Genomic DNA, 17,194 nt, shown 5'->3' on the forward strand with positions numbered 1-17,194 from the left:
TAGCTAAAGGGATGACAATACCCTCGACCTCGAAACACACGCTCGATGACGACCCTTCAACCGGTACTCGATCAATCAAGCTCTCGAACTTTCGCATCCAATCTACCAAACTCCCGATTCTCACCATTCCTGAAGCTGATCAGTGAGCACTCCTACACTCTCTTCGCTGATCCCTTCTCGCTGACAGTCCTGAGCGAGCTGGCAGAGCTTCAACCGACTTAGATTTAGCGTTACCCGAAATCATCTTCGGGAACAACCGACTTTCAATCAAGCACGAACCGAGTGGATTCGAATTGGAATGGAATACGTTGGACATGCTGAAAGAGGTCAAGAAGGGACAAGGGTGGGAGAAACAACCGGGAAGTGGGGCTTTGAGGGTAGCTCACGCAGACGAATGGACCAGAGGGTGAGCTCTCCCTTACTCGAGAACGTAGTCTAGTCGCCACGATTCTGCTGATCGGTACGCGGCTACGAGAGAGGTTGAAACTGATAATTTGTTTTCGCTTTCGCAGTCAATCTTCAACAAATTCGACTTCTCACATGACGATCGTCAAACCTTTCGACTGGACATACACGACCCTACACCCTGGAACAATAATCTCGTCCGCTGATTCGACGTGGGAAAGAGCACCTCCGACTCATCCTGGTATCCCTCTGGCCCTTCTCGCGAGAACGGATATCCCCATCCTCTTCTTCGATGAGGTACCGTTATTCGAGGACGAGCTGGGAGATAACGGGATAGCAGATGTGACGATTCGAGTCGTATGTCTTTGTTCCCTTCCCTCTTTCGAGTGATTGCGAAAACTGACCTCGACCTCCTTTTGTGCAGAGAGTCAATTCAACCTCATTCTACGTCCTGGCTCGTTACGCTCTACGGATAGATCACGTTCTCTTCCGGCATTTCGATGTCAGAGTCTATCACGAGTTCGGAAGTCGAGAAATCGTGCGAGAATTGAAAGGTCGTCAAAGCACTTACGAACAAGTCAAAGCGAGATTATCGCCTACACCATCAACAACAAACCGAAGTAATCATTACTCGCCGGCGAATCCTTCGATTTCAGCAGGAGGAGCAGGAGGTCGGATCGTCCCGAATTCGAGTTATCCGAATATTTCGATCCCTTCGAGAACTCCGTTCTCGACTTCCATCTCCTCTACTGCCCCTCGACGGTCTCCTTCCGACCTTTCATCCTCGTCTTCGACCAGCACGTCCTCTTCCTCCTCGATGATTACTCCCGAAGATTTAACAAAGCTCACCGATCCGAACTGGGTCGCTTCAGTGCTGGAACAAAACGCGCTCGAGGAGGAAATGCAAGGTTATGATCCGATGAGTCGGAATGGAGCTAGTCGCACGAGTGCAGAGGGAGGGGAAGGAAATTGGGAGGGAAAGGGGAGAAAATTGGAGGTGTTGAAAGTTCCTTGGTAGCAACGATACTCTACGCCTGATCGTGCAAAGGACGCTGGACGTTCTATTCGATGAACGAATGGCGTATGCCAACATTTACTGAGACGGAACAAGCTCAACGCGGGCAGGATTTTCTGAATTCTGAGTCTCTGCGATCCTCGAGAGCGATTCTTGGAAGTCAACGCGTTACGGGCCCATTGAAAGCCTCGAACCATCAAGAAGCTTTCGGATAGAGAGAGAGAAACACGGAGATCTACACAGGAAGAGTCAGCGTCGGAGCTCTCCACTTTTGATCGATTGATCCGACTTCTCGCATGGCCGTCCGGGTCACTGCGCTACCTTGACAGAACTTCGACAGATACGACTCTACCTGAATGAACAGCGCACCGACGTACTGGCCGGCACTGCCTGCACCAACTCCAGATGAAACCTCCTTCTTGGAGGGAATCGCAGCGTTGGGAGAGGAATGGCCTCAAATCATGAACGAGGTAAGAGAAGAGCTTGACCTACCGAGCGTCTGATAACGAGCTAGCTAACCTTTAAGTGCACACTTTTAAGCGTGCTCTCCGAACTGAAGCGAGTCCACGAATTCCCTTATCTTCCCACGAATACAGTCGGAGCTGATACTCTCTTTGCTGTTCTTGCAGGCGATTGAGAACCGTATCTCGAATGCACGACTAGAAGCTTCACTCCCTCGTTTCGAGTCTTTCGGGTTCGATAACGCTCAGTCAACTCCCTCGTACGACTCGAATCAAGCATACAATCATCAACCGTACCACTTGCAGCAACCTCGAGAGACCTACGCCGCCGAACCATCGTTCTTACCTCCTCCTCCTCCCGCTCCACTTCCGCCTGCGTCTTCCTTCAATCCGCCTCCTCATCCTGTCCACCATCTCCCTTCGCACGGCTTCCCACAATTCCCAACTTCCCTGCAACCTACCTACAATACTCACCCACAGCACTCGGTACCATCAGCCCATGCGAACGGTTTTCAAGATGGAGAGAGGAGAGGAAATTTTGACGAGAGCCGACGAAACTTCGAGGAAAGCACGGGGAGAATCGACGGAGTAGGGAGACCTCAAGCCTCAGGTCTGACGCAGAGTCAGGAGGCGCCTCTACAATGGTGGGAACGGGGTCAAGGGTCGCTCTCGAGAAGCTACGCCGCACAATCCGGAGGCGCGAATCTCAATTACCGAAATCCTCCGCTGCAACAACCTCTTCAAGCTTCTTCCTACTCTCGGCCGCACTACCAGCCTCCATCATCTCAGATGCAGTACCAACAGGAGCAGTATCGACCTTTCCCGCCGCCTCCACAACCCTCGCAATTGCCTTACCAACCTCCATCTCGCGAATGGAACCAAGCTCTTCCGAGCTCGTACCCTCCGTGGGAGCAACAACAGCTCGAACAGAGTTCGCTGTCCTCTCAGCCTCTACGAGAAACATCTCACTCTTCAAACGGTTCTGCGAATCTTTTGCCAGCTGTGAACTTCCAACTTTTCTTCGAAATTCGTGATTCAAACCTGACGAGTTATCTTTTCGTTAGGGTTTGACCTACGCCGCTTCTCCATCTCCTCAACTGTATGATCACTCTCGACAATCGAGTGTGAATACCTACGGCAACTTTGAATCCGCGAACGAGCAACTCCTCTCCGCCTCCATTCGAAATCCGCCCTCCGGAGTCGGTAAACGCACCCGTATCAACTCTTCAAACTATTCTCGTCCACCTCTGAACCCTCAAGATCATCTGAGCGGCACTCCTCCTATCTCTTCTCAACCTATCATCTCCTCCTCGTCCTCCTCCGCTCTCGCTAGCACTTCTTCGACCCCCCTTCCTCCTGCCCCTCTCAACCGCTCAACGAGTAAAGTGAAAGCGAAAGCCACGACGACTACTCTAGCGATTCCAACTTCGAATAGGAAAGGAAACAAGACGAAAATCGACGTACCTGTCTCGTGTGTCTCGTGCGGACGGAGTCTCGCTCGATTGATCCTCCGAGGTCTGAAACGCGAGTTGGAGGTTCCTTTCGAGGCTTCTTTCACTTGTCTTGAATGCGATGCGACGGCCGAAGGAGGAGGAGGAGGAAACGAAGAGAGTCCAGCTGGATCGAATTCTCTCGGAGAACGCTCACCTTCTGGTTCACCTCACGCGGGAACTGGAGGACCTTCTTCTTCGGGCGTCTCGAATCCTTCAACCTCGGCTTCAGCTCCTTCCATGCCAACGACGTTCAGGAAAAAGAACAAACGGTTAGATGCGGGTCAAGCAACCTTGACGGCGTGCGATGTATGCTTGATGGATCGAGCGAAGGGGAGTGTACAGCCGAGAGAACCGGACAAGGGTCATACGATCGATTTTCAGATCGAAGTTGTTTGTGCTTCTTGCGATGAAAAGTACCAGAGATGTTCGTGAGTCGCCCTCTCTGCTCCTGCCGTTCATTTTCTCAAGACACTGATGCGTATCGCTTCTCTCTCTCTGTAGTGACTGCGGAGGAGGCGGAGGAGTCAGATTGGGAACCGGTAAATGGAGGTCGAAAGAACTATTCAAAGACGGGAAGAAGACCTGCTCCCTCCGACATCAACGATTGGGAGCATTCCCCGAGATGGAGTACCAAGTGTGGAAGAATACGGATCTGCCGAGGGAGGAACTTGACGAGGTTAGTGAGAAGTGTGGAGAATTATTTGCGAACCAAATGTTGGGAGGTGAGTCTTTCTCGTCTCCTTCTCCGAGGTATCGAGAGAGCTGACGGAAGTTATTATTGTTGACAGCGATTGCGATTCCTGAAGTACTCGAACGTAACGGAGCGATTTGGACGTCGTTTGCGGAAGCTCAATCGCACGCCTACAGTGGATGGAAAGGAATGGACCCGATGATCCGCTATGTAAGTCAGACAGGCTTTCTCGTATTGTTCGCGGTACTGACTCGTCGTCCGACTATCGCAGGACATCGAAGCCTCGCAAGGAATCAGGAGGTAAGCTCTCTCCTCCTTGTCCTTCGTTTTCTCCTTCATTGACTGACTCACGCTCGTCTCACGCGTTCAGATATCTCGCGCTTCGACTCTGTGCTCCGAACCTCCGCAAGACGATGAGAAAAGCCGAACTTCCGGTGCCAAGCACGACTCCTCGAACGGGACAAATCTTCAAAGGCGAGAAGGAGATTGTCGGTTACATCATCGGAGAATGGGACATGAACCGAGGAGTCTTGTTCCTCGCTCTCGTGATTCCTTGGGTTAGTCTTCTCTCGTCAACAGCTTGATATCGCTTCGAAAGCTGAGTCGAATTTGGATGAACAGGACGCTACCGGAGAAGCTTACGACGCGACGACACTCCTGCTACAAGCTCTCTGTACACGAGTGCAACAGGATCAACGAAAGGAGAACGAACTGAGGTCTGCTCGAGGTGATCCGTTACTACCAAAGCTCGAACGAGTTTTCACGATGAGTAAGTCGAATCTCCTCTGTCTTTCACGTATATGAGCACTGACCTGAACGTTATCTCGATAGTCTTCTTCAAAACGGGTAGTCGAATGATCACTCAATTGACCAAGAAGCGTGGATTTGCTCCGATTGAGGATTATCTCGCGGCGAACCCTAAAGCAGATCCTCTGGCTGTGAGTGCCTCATCCTCCTGTACAATCTCTGCAATCCTTGCTAACCTTGGTCCCGAGCTTGACAGTTCCCTCCGCATCGACCGATTTACCTTCCCCTCGAACGTCAAAGAGGTTGGGCGATTCTGATTCGAACTCTACGTGAGAACGCGGATGGAACCCCCGACGATTGGAGTGCGAGAAGGAACGCGGACGAGGGAAGAGGGAAGAAGAAGGAAGCGAGGGCGCGAGCGACGAGGGAAAAGGAGAAAGCACAGGACGATTTCCGCTAAGAATCGCGCCCTCGGACGGAGCCTCAATTCACGCAGCAAGGACTGGATCCTTCCCGTCAGTTTCGCAGTATGTAATCTTGTAGTGATCTCCACCTGTACACTCAGCCCTTTCCGTACTCGATTTTCGTTTCTCTGCAACCGATTTATTTGCTGGCCTCTCACTCTGGATTTGTGTCACCTGGATTTGATTTTGCTATTCAACCAAATCTCAATCATCTCTGACATGGAACTCCTCCCTCTCTCTCGCGATACGATCTAATTGATTTCAAAATCTCCCCACCCACGGGCACTCCCGCTTCTTTATTTTCACCCTTCATCAGACTTCTCGCCAGACACTCCAGTCGAACTCAACTTCGACTTCTCGCTCGTGTCGCTACAGTAACTGCGGCGAAGGAAACAGCAACGAGCCCAGAGATCGACCGAACCCAGCGTCCGTCGAGAAGACCAGGGATCCGAGGTCATTTCGAACTGGGAGAAGGAATCAGGTGGTCTCTAGTGTCTGATAGGTAAGCTATTGCACACTCATGTCAGACATCGCGCTCGCAAAGAGACGGAATGCGCAGGATAAGATGAGAAATCCGAGATGAGCTCGCAAGCCAGCCCGAAACGCACTTTCTTCGGGTTGGAGCGAGGTGATGTTAAGGATTCGCAGTGGGAGGGAAAGGAAGGAGAATGGAGCAACGGTCTTCACTTCTCATCGATATCGCCGAGAGTTTCGGTGTTTGGTCTCCCTCCACTCACTTATCTCTCCTTTGCTCGTCCTGCAGGAAGTAGAGACAGATCCAAGTTCAGAGCAACATGGTAGCGGCTCCCCTCCCTCCCGCTCCGCCGAGACGAGTCTCCTTCGTTATCCCTCCTCCCTCTCATCCTCCTCCCCTTCTCGCCCTTCCTCCTTTCGGTATCGCTCGACGAGGACACACGACACCACTGTTCGACTTTACGGGACAGACTGTTGAAGATTCGAAGCGGAAATACGCACACGACGAGGAAGCTCATCCTCGACACAGACTTCCCGTTCAAGCCCTCGCTCTCGATCTCTCGACTGCTCTCTCGCACGATGGAGTACAGGACACGAGTCCTGATGGAATCTTGTACACTGGAGGAAGAGATGGATTATTGTGCTCGTGGGAGTTGGGATTGCCGACGAAACGAAGAAGACGGCGGTATGGGATGAGATCGTTCGACGAGGACGATGACGAAGATGGAGAAGAAGCTGTGAGGACCGAATCGGAAGACGAAGACGAGTCGAGAGATCTCCTCGATGTACCAGACATCTCGGATCTCTCGAGACGGCCAGTCGCGAAAGCTTCAACTCGAATCGAGGGATCGCAAGACTCGAAGGCTCGAAGCCATTCAATGTCCTCCTCGAATGGGACGTCGAGACCAGACGAAAACAGTGGATTAGCTTTGGAAGAACGGTGGGAGGTCGACGACGAAGCGGTGAATCGACTTTCGTCACCGCCGACAAGCAAGTTTCGACAATGTGTTCAATCGCATACTGATGTAAGCTTCATCTTGTCGAATGACCATGTGATCTAGAGGCTGATGATCTTGAACGCAGTGGGTGAACGATATCGTGCTGTGCAACTACAATCGAACTCGTGAGTGTTTTCTCCTTTGCAATCAAGCCTCGTGCCGTCGGATCTGACTTTTCTCCCACTTCTCCCGACAGTCGTTTCCGCTTCTTCCGACTCTCTCGTTCTCGCCTGGAATCCTCACTCTGCCGATCACCACGATCAAGTAACGCCAACTCAAATCGGTCGACATGGTGACTACGTTCGATGTCTCGCGACTGCAAGAGAGACGCACTGGGTCGCGAGTGGTGGTTTCGATCGCAAGATCAAGCTGTGGGATATCGCAGAAGGTCGAAGCACTCCTCTCGGTACGTTTTCAGACTTGCAAACCGTCAAACTTGCTGCAACACTGATCTCATTCCGCTCTCGCAGTCGAATTACCGAGTCCTCCAGCTTCGGTGTATTCTCTCGGTACAACGCCATCTGGATCATTGCTTGCAGCCGGAACTCCCGAGCGAGTGATTCGAATTTGGGATCCTCGATCAAGGAAGCAAGTTTCGAGATTAGGCGGTCACACAGACAACATTCGGGCCGTTCTCCTTAGCGACGATGGGAAATGGGTAAGCTCAGATCGCTCAAACTCGTGTCCGATGAAAGCTCAAAACTCGTTATTGAACAGGTTCTCTCTGCATCATCCGATTCGACAGTCAAACTTTGGTCTCTCGCCGCTCAGAAATGTCTTCACACTTTCTCGCATCACGACACTTCCGTTTGGTCCATCTTCTCTCAACATCCGAGCCTCGAAATTTTCTACTCGGGAGATCGAAACGGCAACATTTGCAAGATCGACCTCGAAGGAACGGGAGACCCCGGAGAAGGAGAATGTATCGTTCTCGCGCGAGACGGACCTGAAGATGGAACAGTCGGGAGAGACGGGACAGAGGGAATCACTCAGCTCGTTGCTCAGGACGACAGTTGGGTGTGGTCAGCGGGAGGGAGCAGTACGGTTAAACGGTGGAAGGACGTACCTTCGAGATCAAAGAGGATGGGTCAGATACTCCTGCGGCAAAAGGAGGAGGAGGAGGAGTCAGGAAACGAGAACGAAGATGCCGGCTACCAGCAGCTCGACTCGCGAAATGATTATCTCTCGTCTTCCCCTCAACGAGCTGAGTCACCTACAACCGACCTACCCTCGTCAGTCAACAGCAATAGTGAACGTGATCGACCGAGTGTATCGTTCCTCGAGAACCTCACTTCTCCTTTGTCTCGCACGAGTTCTTCTCCGAACCCGACCGGGAAACCGACTTCAATCCATCGCCCCTCTTCTCTTCGAACTCCCCGTCCATCACAGTCTTCCGTCATTCGTCCTCCTCTCGAGCACCTGCCTTCTTCGACGTCGAACCCGACTACTCTCCATGAAATCCCTTACGATTCCCTCGTCCCTCTCACTCTGCCCGAAGACACCTATTTCGCACCGGCATTCCACTCTCGGCATCGTGATCCCGACAGCGCGACAATTCACTCGACGTTCTCTTCGGCGGCACCAGGTCTCGGTTTGGGAGGACTCCATCGCCCTCATCTCGCCGCCTCATCTTCCTCGATTCGGAGAGCTAGGAGTATCATCGAGCCCCACGAAGCAACAAATATCGCTCAACGTGGGTATCTCGACCGCGAGTCTGCCGCAGAAGCAACTCCTCTTCGAAGCGAACCGGACGACTTGATCGAAGGTGGATACGGACTCGTTCGATGTGAACTCCTCAGCGACCGTCAACATGCCCTCACGCTCGATACGGAGAATGAAATCGCCTTGTGGGATATCGTTAGGGCATGTTGCGTTGGGGTATTCGCTTCGGACGAACTTCGAGCTCTCGCGGGTCGAAGACCGTCAGAAATTTCGGCGACTGGTACGACAACGAGTTCGAACAGTGATCGAGACTTCGACTTGATCGAGTACGTCAAGGATCGGATCGAAGGAGAGGTTTCGATCGCGACTTGGTGCAAGTGTGATACGAGGGTCGGAGCGTTGACAGTTCATCTAGAGGAGGCGAGGACGTTCGATGCCGAAGCGTACATCGACGAATGTGGAGTAGGTCCTGCGGAGGACTACCCTTCGGATCATCGGCTGTCGTTAGGGAAATGGGTTCTGCGACAACTCTTCGATGTGAGTTTCTAGTCCTTTGGCTCTCAGGTAAGCTCATTTGACTTACGCATCAGAGATTTTGCAGGGTTTCATCGAAGCCGAGATGGCGTTACGAGTGCCGGATGCGACTCCTCCTCCGGAAAGTGCTCTCTTCGGAGCGGGTTCGCCCTCGACCTCGGTTCCCAACTTCATCTCCCTCTCCGGTATCTCGTCTCCAGCTTCCCCTCGACTGAGAGGACCTCGCACGCCCGGTATGACTATCGCCCTTGCCACTCCAGCGATCAAGCGAGCCGTCCTTCCCGATATGCCTGGAGGTCTCGGTTCGCCTCGAGCTGGTCAATCGGATCTCGCCCCGATCCCTGGTTCTCCCGCTGGTTACCCTGGAGGACCTCTCACTCCTAATGGAACCCGAACTCCGACGCTCGAACGACCAGATCACGACTACTTCTCCCTCGTTCCGTCTCAACCTGATCCTCACCAGTCCGGCTCTTCGAATGCACCTCTTCCTTCCACGACTTCTCTCGCTACTACGCCGCGCGGCATAGAACCACCGTTGAATCCTTCTCCTCTGCCGACTCCGACCGCGACTCCGGGAACGGGAACTCTGATGGGACGATTGAAAATGCTCGGCAAAGGTTCGAAACGATCTACGACGGCGACCGAGTTACCGACCATCGCGACTACAATCACTCAGCCTGTTGTCGACGACCGGCCGATTGAAGAGCAACAGCAAAGTCGAGTTCTCGATTCCGTCTTCTCCCGTCCGCTCGCCCCTTGTCCCCTCGTCGACGCTCCTCGAATCCGTTACGACCCCGATATGGCGATCATCATCTCGGAAGAAACATCCGATGCCTGGGCCGTAAAGTACCGAGGTCTCGTCGGAACGAGTTACGAAGATATGGCGGTTCTCGAGCAAAACGCACCTCTTTGGTTACTCGATTTCTTACTCGGAAATCGCGTCAACTGTAGAGACCCTGCCAAAGTCGTCAGTCATTTTCCTTAACGAATCTCTCCCTAGTGACCGAACCCTGACATCGATAATTCTTGACAGTCTTTCGTCCTTCAACCTTGGAAAGATGGAACTCGCCAATCTCTGCCGGATTTGCCTAACGCGTATGTCTGCCTTCTCTCTTCGCCTAGTCCGCTGATGCTAACGCCAGTTCGTGGACAGCAACGCTCGATTGACTGCAAATCGAAGTCTGCGAGTTCGAAAAGTTTGCGCTTACATCGCCGACAAGCTCGACCTGCGACGACCGAGTCGAGCCCCATCGATCATGGATGGTCTCAGTACCACCGATCTTCAATCGTCGAACGCCATCGCCACCTCTCTCGCTGGAGACTTCAATCCCGACCAAGACATCGAGATCCTCGTCAACGATCAACTTCTCCCTATCAACATCACTCTCGCGACGATCCGCCACTGTCTATGGAAGAATGGCGGAGATGTCATCTTACAGTATCGCTCCGTCAATCGAGAAGACGAAGAGTAATCCCCTTTTTGCTGTTTTTCGTGCTATTTCACCTGCCAATTTCTTCCCCGCTTGCTTCTCTCTCGTTACTACTCTATATCTTATTCTCTGCTTTTCTATTGTCTCTGTATCACGTTTACATGTTGCAAGAAATCGAAAGAACGAAACTATTTATGAGTCAACAACGACATTTGGGCGAGAGATGACCAAAGGAGGCTCGTGAGCGAGGCTACGACACAGACAACAGAAGGGGATGGCGATCGAGAAATACAAAGTGCGAGGATATGAACAGAGGATCGGTGTGGGCTTAATCTCGAAGGAAAGTGGTGTTACAATCGGCGAGCGATGGGAAGAGATGCCGGAGGCTCTGCAGGTCCTCCTTGAAAGAAGACGACGGAGGTATGGTTGGAACTGAGTGAGGCGGCAATGGGAAGTTGCCAAAGTCTGAAAAGGCGGTCAATGCTGGAGAGTGAGATCGGTAGTCTTCAGTCGTCGTTGACGTCTCGAAGTCGGGTAAGCGAGGTCCGAAGCGAAGGCGGTTTCCGACGAGGAGAACGTGTTTGTCCGGATGCGAAGTCGAAAGCGTAGGAGGGTAAATCGATGAAGGAGAATCAGCTCGTGGATACTCCCTCGGCCCTCGAGGTCGACCAAACGGTTCTGGGACCGTCACAGACTCCTCTCGGACGCCGATTGGAGATCTCAGTTGAGTTTCATCTCTGCCGAACATGTCGAAGACGGATCGATAGGCTGCGAGAGATGTATCGGTTCCAGTCGAAAGGCAGGTGTTTCTCCTATTCAACACCGCCCGTGGAGCCTCCTCCCCTTCTTCGATGACGCTGGGTGGCGAGATCTTGACTTCGAGCGAGGGGGGAGAAATAGGCGACGGATCGAGATCTGCGCCATGAGGCAGTTCAGACGCTTTCGAGGGTTCGCGTTCCGGGCTGATCGGAAAGCGAAGGATAGGCGACGGAAGGGATGTAGATCTAGGTCTAGAGATCGAAGGACGTGGGTACATTCGGCTCGGGGTTGGCTCGACGGAATCTTGAGACGACCGAGACGGCGTGACTTTCGCGACGCCAGAAGGATCTCGGGCAGTGAAGAGGCGGATGAGGCTTTTCGTCCTCTTGAGGAAGGAGTTCCGAGAGGGAGGAGGAGGAGGAGGATCGTCCCTTGAATGACCGGCGCTTTCGAAATGAACGAATTTGCGCTACAGAGGAGGGGGGGATTATGACGATCTCGCTGATCGAGAGGAGAGGTGCCGAACTTACTGCTATATGTCGAGCGGACGGTTTCCTATCGAGACCAAAGTCACTCTCGGACCACCTACTCTCTTCTAGCAAATCCTCCTCGAGCGAAATAGATGTGGCGGTTGTTTCGACCGAGCTCGATTCTGCAGACTCATCACCGGTACTCCTCCTTTCGTCCGCTTCTAGTATGACGCTGGGTGGAGGCGATGAACGGGGACGAAATGGATAACGCCGAACGGGAGCGGGTTCTTCTAAGAGCGAAGGATGGACAATCTGGCGGAGTTGAAGTGCCTCGAGTGTCTTTGACGAGAGTGAGGACCGATGGTGCTTGGATGACGAGACAGAGGAGGAAGTCGTTGAAGTAGGAGACGTTGGGGATGAGGTCGATAGCGAGGTCGCGAGGGAATCCCTACGAGGCCGATAGTACGAGGCGTAGTGAGAAGAGGTGGGGAGAGAGTAGTTATCGGGAGATGAGGATTCGAGAATGAGCGGGAGGGGTGCTGGTCGATGGGGGCGAAACATGGAAATTGCAGAAGGTGCTCGCTCGATTTGGCTTTTCGCGCTGTGATGAGTCGAACTCTGTTCCATGCAGCGAATAGAGGCAGTGGCGGCGAGCTGAGCTCAGGGGATATCGGAGGGAAGGGAAAGGAGACGCGATAGTGCTCGCGGGGACAGATCAGAGAGAAAGAGGAAAGGGGAAGCGCAAGAGACTGACGTCTGGCGCCGGCGGCGGTATCGACGTGCTGAAGGGCATGATGGTTCAAGTGATCGAGGAAACAAGAGGCTCGAGCAGCGGGAACGGGCGCTCGAGTCGAAGGGTTAACTTCGCGCGCCAATGAGAGAATGCGGTAGGACCGGGTAGGTACTTCTGAATTGCGGAGAATGTTCAATAGCCCAGTACACTGTCACGCGGCGCGGGAGGAAGAAGCTTAGTTAGGTTCGGAGCCGAGAGAACGTGCGAGGGAAACGAGCGCACGAGATAATTTACGGTACTAATCGAGTGCCAGACGCACGGTCGAAGGTTGCCAATCTCCGAGCTCGGCATCTTCGTCTTGATCAATTGGCTTACCAGGAATCTATCGATCATCGAGGAACAGTCAGTCTTATCTCTGTTGCTCGAATTCTTGGGAAGCGGCTTACTTTGTCTTTCCCACCTGCCATCTGAAAGGAGATGACGAAGAGTTAGGCATTGAATGATCGCGCCTGGAGACGAGAGCCGAACTTACTCGAACTGAAGCGGCTTGACGATCGGCCAATCCAGATTTCCTCACAGCCTGCAAGTCATTCAAGCTGTCAGTGAACGCGTCAACCAGATAGAGAAGAGGCCTGTTGTACCTTCTCCCAAGCTTGACGACCAGCAGCTCCAAGTCCAGCGACGTTTGGAGGTTTCGTGAGCCAACTCTTGATGTGCTCTTGATAATCGGGTGATTGAGCATATCGTTGAGTAGCCATCTCTTGATGAATCTTGAGGGTCGAATAAGCAACGTCCAATCGTGGAGTCGCGACTCCTCTTGCACGAGCACGGTCGAGGACAGAACCGATGATAGGCTCGAGTTCGCAAGGTCGACCAGCTTCAACATCGAGAAGCATGGAAGGTTTGAAGTCGATCGCTGCTGAACGGTCGTCCTTGTCGTCAGGTCCAGTAGGGAACCCGTAGCCTCCGATACTGCCGAAAGCGTCAGCTCGGGCCGAGGGAGTCGCAGGAGTGTCGGGAATTCCGGTTTGTTTCTGGTAGTTCTTGATCGTGATCTTAATAGCTACACGAGCGCGGGTAACGATGCTCGTCAACAGCTAGCTCAAGCCGGAGAGGGAAAGTGTTGTACTTACCATCGTCGACCGCCTTGAGAGGCAAAACTTCTTCCGAGTAGCCCCATGCACGAGCGACGTAGATGACCTGTGCGTGCGAGAGGATTGGCCGTGAGCTCTCAGGACTCCGATGACCCGCACAGACAGGGAGAAAGAGGTAGAGAAAACGGCGGAGGACACGAAAGTAAATCACCTCAAGCATCGTTCTGCGAACGACAGGAAGAGTGTAAGGAAGCACACCGGGAGCGACAGCGCCCGAGACCGGGCTGCGAGACATGGCGCAGATCGAAGACCAAGCGGCGTTCCACAAGTTTTTCTCGTATCGTTTCGGTTGAATGTCTTCGTAGACATCGACGGCTCCTCCTCCCCCTCTCAGAAGTTCGGCGAAGAATTCGGTTCGTCGGAAACCTTCGTCTCGTCGTGCGGGTCCGCCAGGGCCTCGGTATCCGGCGGGATCAGAGTAGTTATCTGTGTACCGAAATCAAACGAATGAGCTATCTTTTTCCGAAAAGGTCATTCGTCAAGGCATCGACTTACCTTCTGCCGCATCTGTACCGTGAGCAGAATCTCCACCTTCTCCAGTGTAAAGACCTGTTCGAACCGGGCAAAGGTTGAATTCGGTCTGAAGAGTTGAACTCGCGTCGAAACTGACCCATGATCAACTTCTCCATGATTCCCATCGTGACGAGAGGTCCGGGGTGCAAGTTTGCTCCGATCCATGCAATCGTTGAGATGATGGGAACTTGAGGATACGAGGTCTGGAGACCATGTTCGATACCGATACCGTTCTGGATCAACACGACTGTAGGCCCATCTTCGAGGTCGATCGATTGGTTCAAGTTGGATTCGAGGAAAGGAGCGAGGATGGAAGCGGTAGGTAAGAGATCGGGGAGTGCTTTCGTGGTCACGATAATGTATCTTCGAGAGGCAGGAGGGGAGGAGGGGAGGAGGAGAGGAGGAGAGGGAAAGTTGAGTCAAAACTCGCGAACACGAAGCCGGATAAGGGAAGCTCTGGGCTCACTTGTAGGATCTATCGTTCGCTTCCTCCGTATTCTTGACAAGCCTGTAGGGTTTCCACGCCTTGAAATGTCCGAACTTCTCGGATTGAATCTCGATCCCTTTCTCGTTCATCGCCTCGTAAGAAGACCTCGCGATGGCCGTAACTCGGACATGAGAGTTCTGCGAGAGGACCCAAGAGTAGATCGTTCCGACTAGAGGCGAGGAAGACGAGAGAGATTAGACAAATGATGATGTAGTTTCGAAGAACCGTCGCGTTTACCTGCTCCCAATCCAATTCTGCGGGCGGTGTGGGTTAGCTACAAGCTTTGTACGGTGCAGAAGATCACTCACAAAAGAATGTCGATAGGTTCGTTGCTCATTCTTGCCGAGAAAGTTTGGTGAAAGAAGGAGAGAGAAGTTCGCGCAACTCTCTGCTCTCCACCATTCACTACGATCCCGTTATGCTATCTCGAGCAGCCTCACGACTTGCCGTCCGCTCGGCGGCTCTCCCGAAAGCACGTCGCTCATCCAACTTCTCCTCGCCGATTCGCAACTTCCAATCCTCTGCCCGCAACAGCTTGAGCAATACAGCATGGAGATCAGTCGGAGTACTCGCTGGAGTTGCAGGGGCTACTTACGCGCTCTACGAGTTGAATCCAAAGATGTTGAGTCGTGAGTCCAATTTCGCAGAACCGCTCAAAGATTGTCTGCCGCTGACTACCTCTCCCCAACCGCTTCTAGTCCCTGTCGTTCATGCTGAAGCTCCTCCCTCGCCTGCGTCACTGGGTACATACCTCGATCCGACGACGAAGACTCCCTTCCCGACAACTCTTGTCAGTCCCGACGGCGTCAAATTGCGACTCGTCGGTACCGGAGTCCGTACCGTTTCGTTCTTATCCATCAGAGTTTACGCTGTGGGATTCTATGTATCTGAGAAGGAGTTTGAGGCTGCGAGATCAGGAAGACTTGAAGGATGGAAAGTGAGTTTCGTTTCTTTACGAGCTCTTTCCTTCGATTCGTGCTCAAAAGGCTCGAGCTATCTCGAACAGGGCTACACCCCTGAACGACTACTAGCTCCTCATACAATCCCGGTTGAGGAACAGCAAAGTCAACCAGTGGGCGAAGCTTTGATCGACAATCTTCTCGAAAAAGCCGATGCTGCCGTCGTGATCAGTCAGTCCCTTCATCTTCTGCTACCTTTGATTCCGAGCTCAATCGTTCTATCTCTCTACAGTCCCGCTTCGCAACACTTCGCTCCCCCATCTTCGCGACGGTTTTTCTCGTGCTCTCGTCGCCCGAATGAAAGTTCCGAGTGTCGCCGCCGCTTTCGACGAACAAGTCAGCGAAGTCAGCTCTTCTCTTCTGCTCTCTTCACTGCATCTCTCGCGCTGACTATTCTCGTCATGACTTGTAGCGGACCGGAGCCGCATTGGTCGAATTCAAATCGTTCTTCCCGAATGGAAAACTCGCCTCCGGAGCACCCATGGAAGTCTACTACTCTGCGCCGAACCGTTCAATCCTCTTCCAGATCCGAGACGCTTCGATCGACAAAGCGCCGGCTCAAGTATTGGGGACGATGAAAGATGGTTTACTCAGTCGAGAATTGATGGTGTCTTACTTTTCGAATACGGCGGCTCCTTCAGAGGAATTGAAGAAGAGTGTAGCGATGGGTTTTGCGGGTGAACCTCGATAGAGTTGCACGTAGCTCTGACGGATGAAAGGGGGAGAGCATACGACGAGATGAAGGCGCAGGAATGTGATGAGGAGACTCATAGTATTAACAGAAGTAGTTCTAAGCGAAGAAGTTGTCGGAGCTTGATGTTGCTTTCCCATTCGATGTTGCCGAGTTTGGTGGAACGTAAACTCTCTTCTCCCAGCCTGGTTTCGATCTAACGGGTCCAAACCGTCTATTCGTCCGAATTTTCCCTTCTTGTTCAGTTCCTTCGCTCGCGCAATGAGTAGCTAAGATGGGAGCGAGAGAGAACTCACGATAAAGGCCACAAGATCCAATCTACCCTACTCTCGACGCACCCAAGAGGAACAGGACCAAAAGTGTTTGAATCCCTCGAATGGAACTGTTCGTCCCCTTCGATCCAGCAGTGTCCCTGAGGCACTCGCAACGTCTTTTCTGGATAAGGCGGTAAGGTCGTCACGAGGGAGTTCGGAAGAGCCACCAAGCGCTTGATCAGCAGCGTGGAAGGGTTGATGGGCGATCTGTGAGACGAACAGTTCAGTCCACAAGGACAGGACATGAGTGAGTGAGAGGGAGAGAGGGGCTGACTTGACGGCAACAACGTCTCCTGGTTGATAGCCTGATTTGTCACCGTGGGAAGCGGCGAGTGCGACATAACGGTTCAACAGAACGATGTCTTTTATCATGTGCGAAGAATCTGGATTCAACGTAGGCTGTTTTCCATGCCTCTTTCAGCTTTCTGGTTCGAGAGGCGCATTGTTGACGTTCGAGACTCACTTGCATAGACCTAGACAGTACGAAGACGCTCTGGTCAGACGCCCGAGAGGGGGAAGGAGACAGAGAGAGAGAAAGGCTCACCTCCCCGAGACAGTCGCTACCGAATAGACATGCTGTTCGAAGAACAATGCAACCGCTGCCCACCCGAGCACGTTGAACGCTCTTCGGACCGGGAAACTCGACGTAGAAGGAATAGTTGAATGTTGCTCGATGGAGAGGGGAAATGAAGCTATTCGGTGTCTTGCGCTCGCTTGGATGGTTGCAAGTCAGTCGGAAG

General features: G+C 52.7%; 6 protein-coding genes across 6 annotated transcripts; 4 read left to right on the forward strand and 2 right to left on the reverse strand.

Moving 5' to 3' along the window:
* Window positions 1–11: 11 nt before the first annotated feature.
* Window positions 12–1,423, forward strand: TIP41 (Tip41p; the record flags this gene model as incomplete). Its single annotated transcript, XM_076632110.1, has 4 exons — window positions 12–142; window positions 188–406; window positions 513–762; window positions 830–1,423. The coding sequence occupies 4 exons, from the start codon at window positions 12–14 to the stop codon at window positions 1,421–1,423; spliced, it is 1,194 nt and encodes a 397-aa protein (XP_076487837.1).
* A 353-nt stretch (window positions 1,424–1,776) lies between these two features.
* On the forward strand, window positions 1,777–5,272 carry JCM6883_006319 (uncharacterized protein; the record flags this gene model as incomplete). The annotated part of the gene is made up of 10 exons (XM_076632111.1): window positions 1,777–1,890; window positions 2,050–2,883; window positions 2,946–3,802; window positions 3,876–4,096; window positions 4,163–4,275; window positions 4,337–4,365; window positions 4,436–4,622; window positions 4,687–4,834; window positions 4,897–5,003; window positions 5,069–5,272. 10 exons carry the CDS (start codon window positions 1,777–1,779, stop codon window positions 5,270–5,272), a joined length of 2,814 nt encoding a protein of 937 aa, XP_076487838.1.
* A 798-nt stretch (window positions 5,273–6,070) lies between these two features.
* On the forward strand, window positions 6,071–10,416 carry JCM6883_006320 (uncharacterized protein; the record flags this gene model as incomplete). The annotated part of the gene is made up of 8 exons (XM_076632112.1): window positions 6,071–6,775; window positions 6,834–6,873; window positions 6,945–7,154; window positions 7,219–7,406; window positions 7,466–8,947; window positions 9,012–9,911; window positions 9,978–10,039; window positions 10,098–10,416. 8 exons carry the CDS (start codon window positions 6,071–6,073, stop codon window positions 10,414–10,416), a joined length of 3,906 nt encoding a protein of 1,301 aa, XP_076487839.1.
* Window positions 10,417–10,702: 286 nt separating this feature from the next.
* JCM6883_006321 (uncharacterized protein) lies at window positions 10,703–14,827 on the reverse strand (the record flags this gene model as incomplete). The annotated part of the gene is made up of 14 exons (XM_076632113.1): window positions 10,703–11,602; window positions 11,664–12,142; window positions 12,358–12,544; window positions 12,656–12,718; window positions 12,783–12,803; window positions 12,869–12,916; window positions 12,978–13,399; window positions 13,470–13,536; window positions 13,642–13,916; window positions 13,986–14,039; window positions 14,101–14,366; window positions 14,470–14,659; window positions 14,728–14,744; window positions 14,799–14,827. 14 exons carry the CDS (start codon window positions 14,825–14,827, stop codon window positions 10,703–10,705), a joined length of 3,018 nt encoding a protein of 1,005 aa, XP_076487840.1.
* An 81-nt stretch (window positions 14,828–14,908) lies between these two features.
* Window positions 14,909–16,140, forward strand: JCM6883_006322 (chalcone isomerase domain-containing protein; the record flags this gene model as incomplete). Its single annotated transcript, XM_076632114.1, has 5 exons — window positions 14,909–15,119; window positions 15,189–15,427; window positions 15,497–15,620; window positions 15,682–15,794; window positions 15,862–16,140. 5 exons carry the CDS (start codon window positions 14,909–14,911, stop codon window positions 16,138–16,140), a joined length of 966 nt encoding a protein of 321 aa, XP_076487841.1.
* A 99-nt stretch (window positions 16,141–16,239) lies between these two features.
* Window positions 16,240–16,923, reverse strand: IMP2 (endopeptidase catalytic subunit; the record flags this gene model as incomplete). The annotated part of the gene is made up of 4 exons (XM_076632115.1): window positions 16,240–16,354; window positions 16,437–16,661; window positions 16,729–16,853; window positions 16,918–16,923. The coding sequence occupies 4 exons, from the start codon at window positions 16,921–16,923 to the stop codon at window positions 16,240–16,242; spliced, it is 471 nt and encodes a 156-aa protein (XP_076487842.1).
* Window positions 16,924–17,194: the final 271 nt, after the last annotated feature.

This window comes from Sporobolomyces salmoneus (genome assembly GCF_050403485.1).
Source record: "Sporobolomyces salmoneus JCM6883 DNA, S_salmoneus_JCM6883_v1_ctg23, whole genome shotgun sequence".
In the NCBI taxonomy this organism is placed as follows: Eukaryota; Fungi; Basidiomycota; class Microbotryomycetes; order Sporidiobolales; family Sporidiobolaceae; genus Sporobolomyces; species Sporobolomyces salmoneus.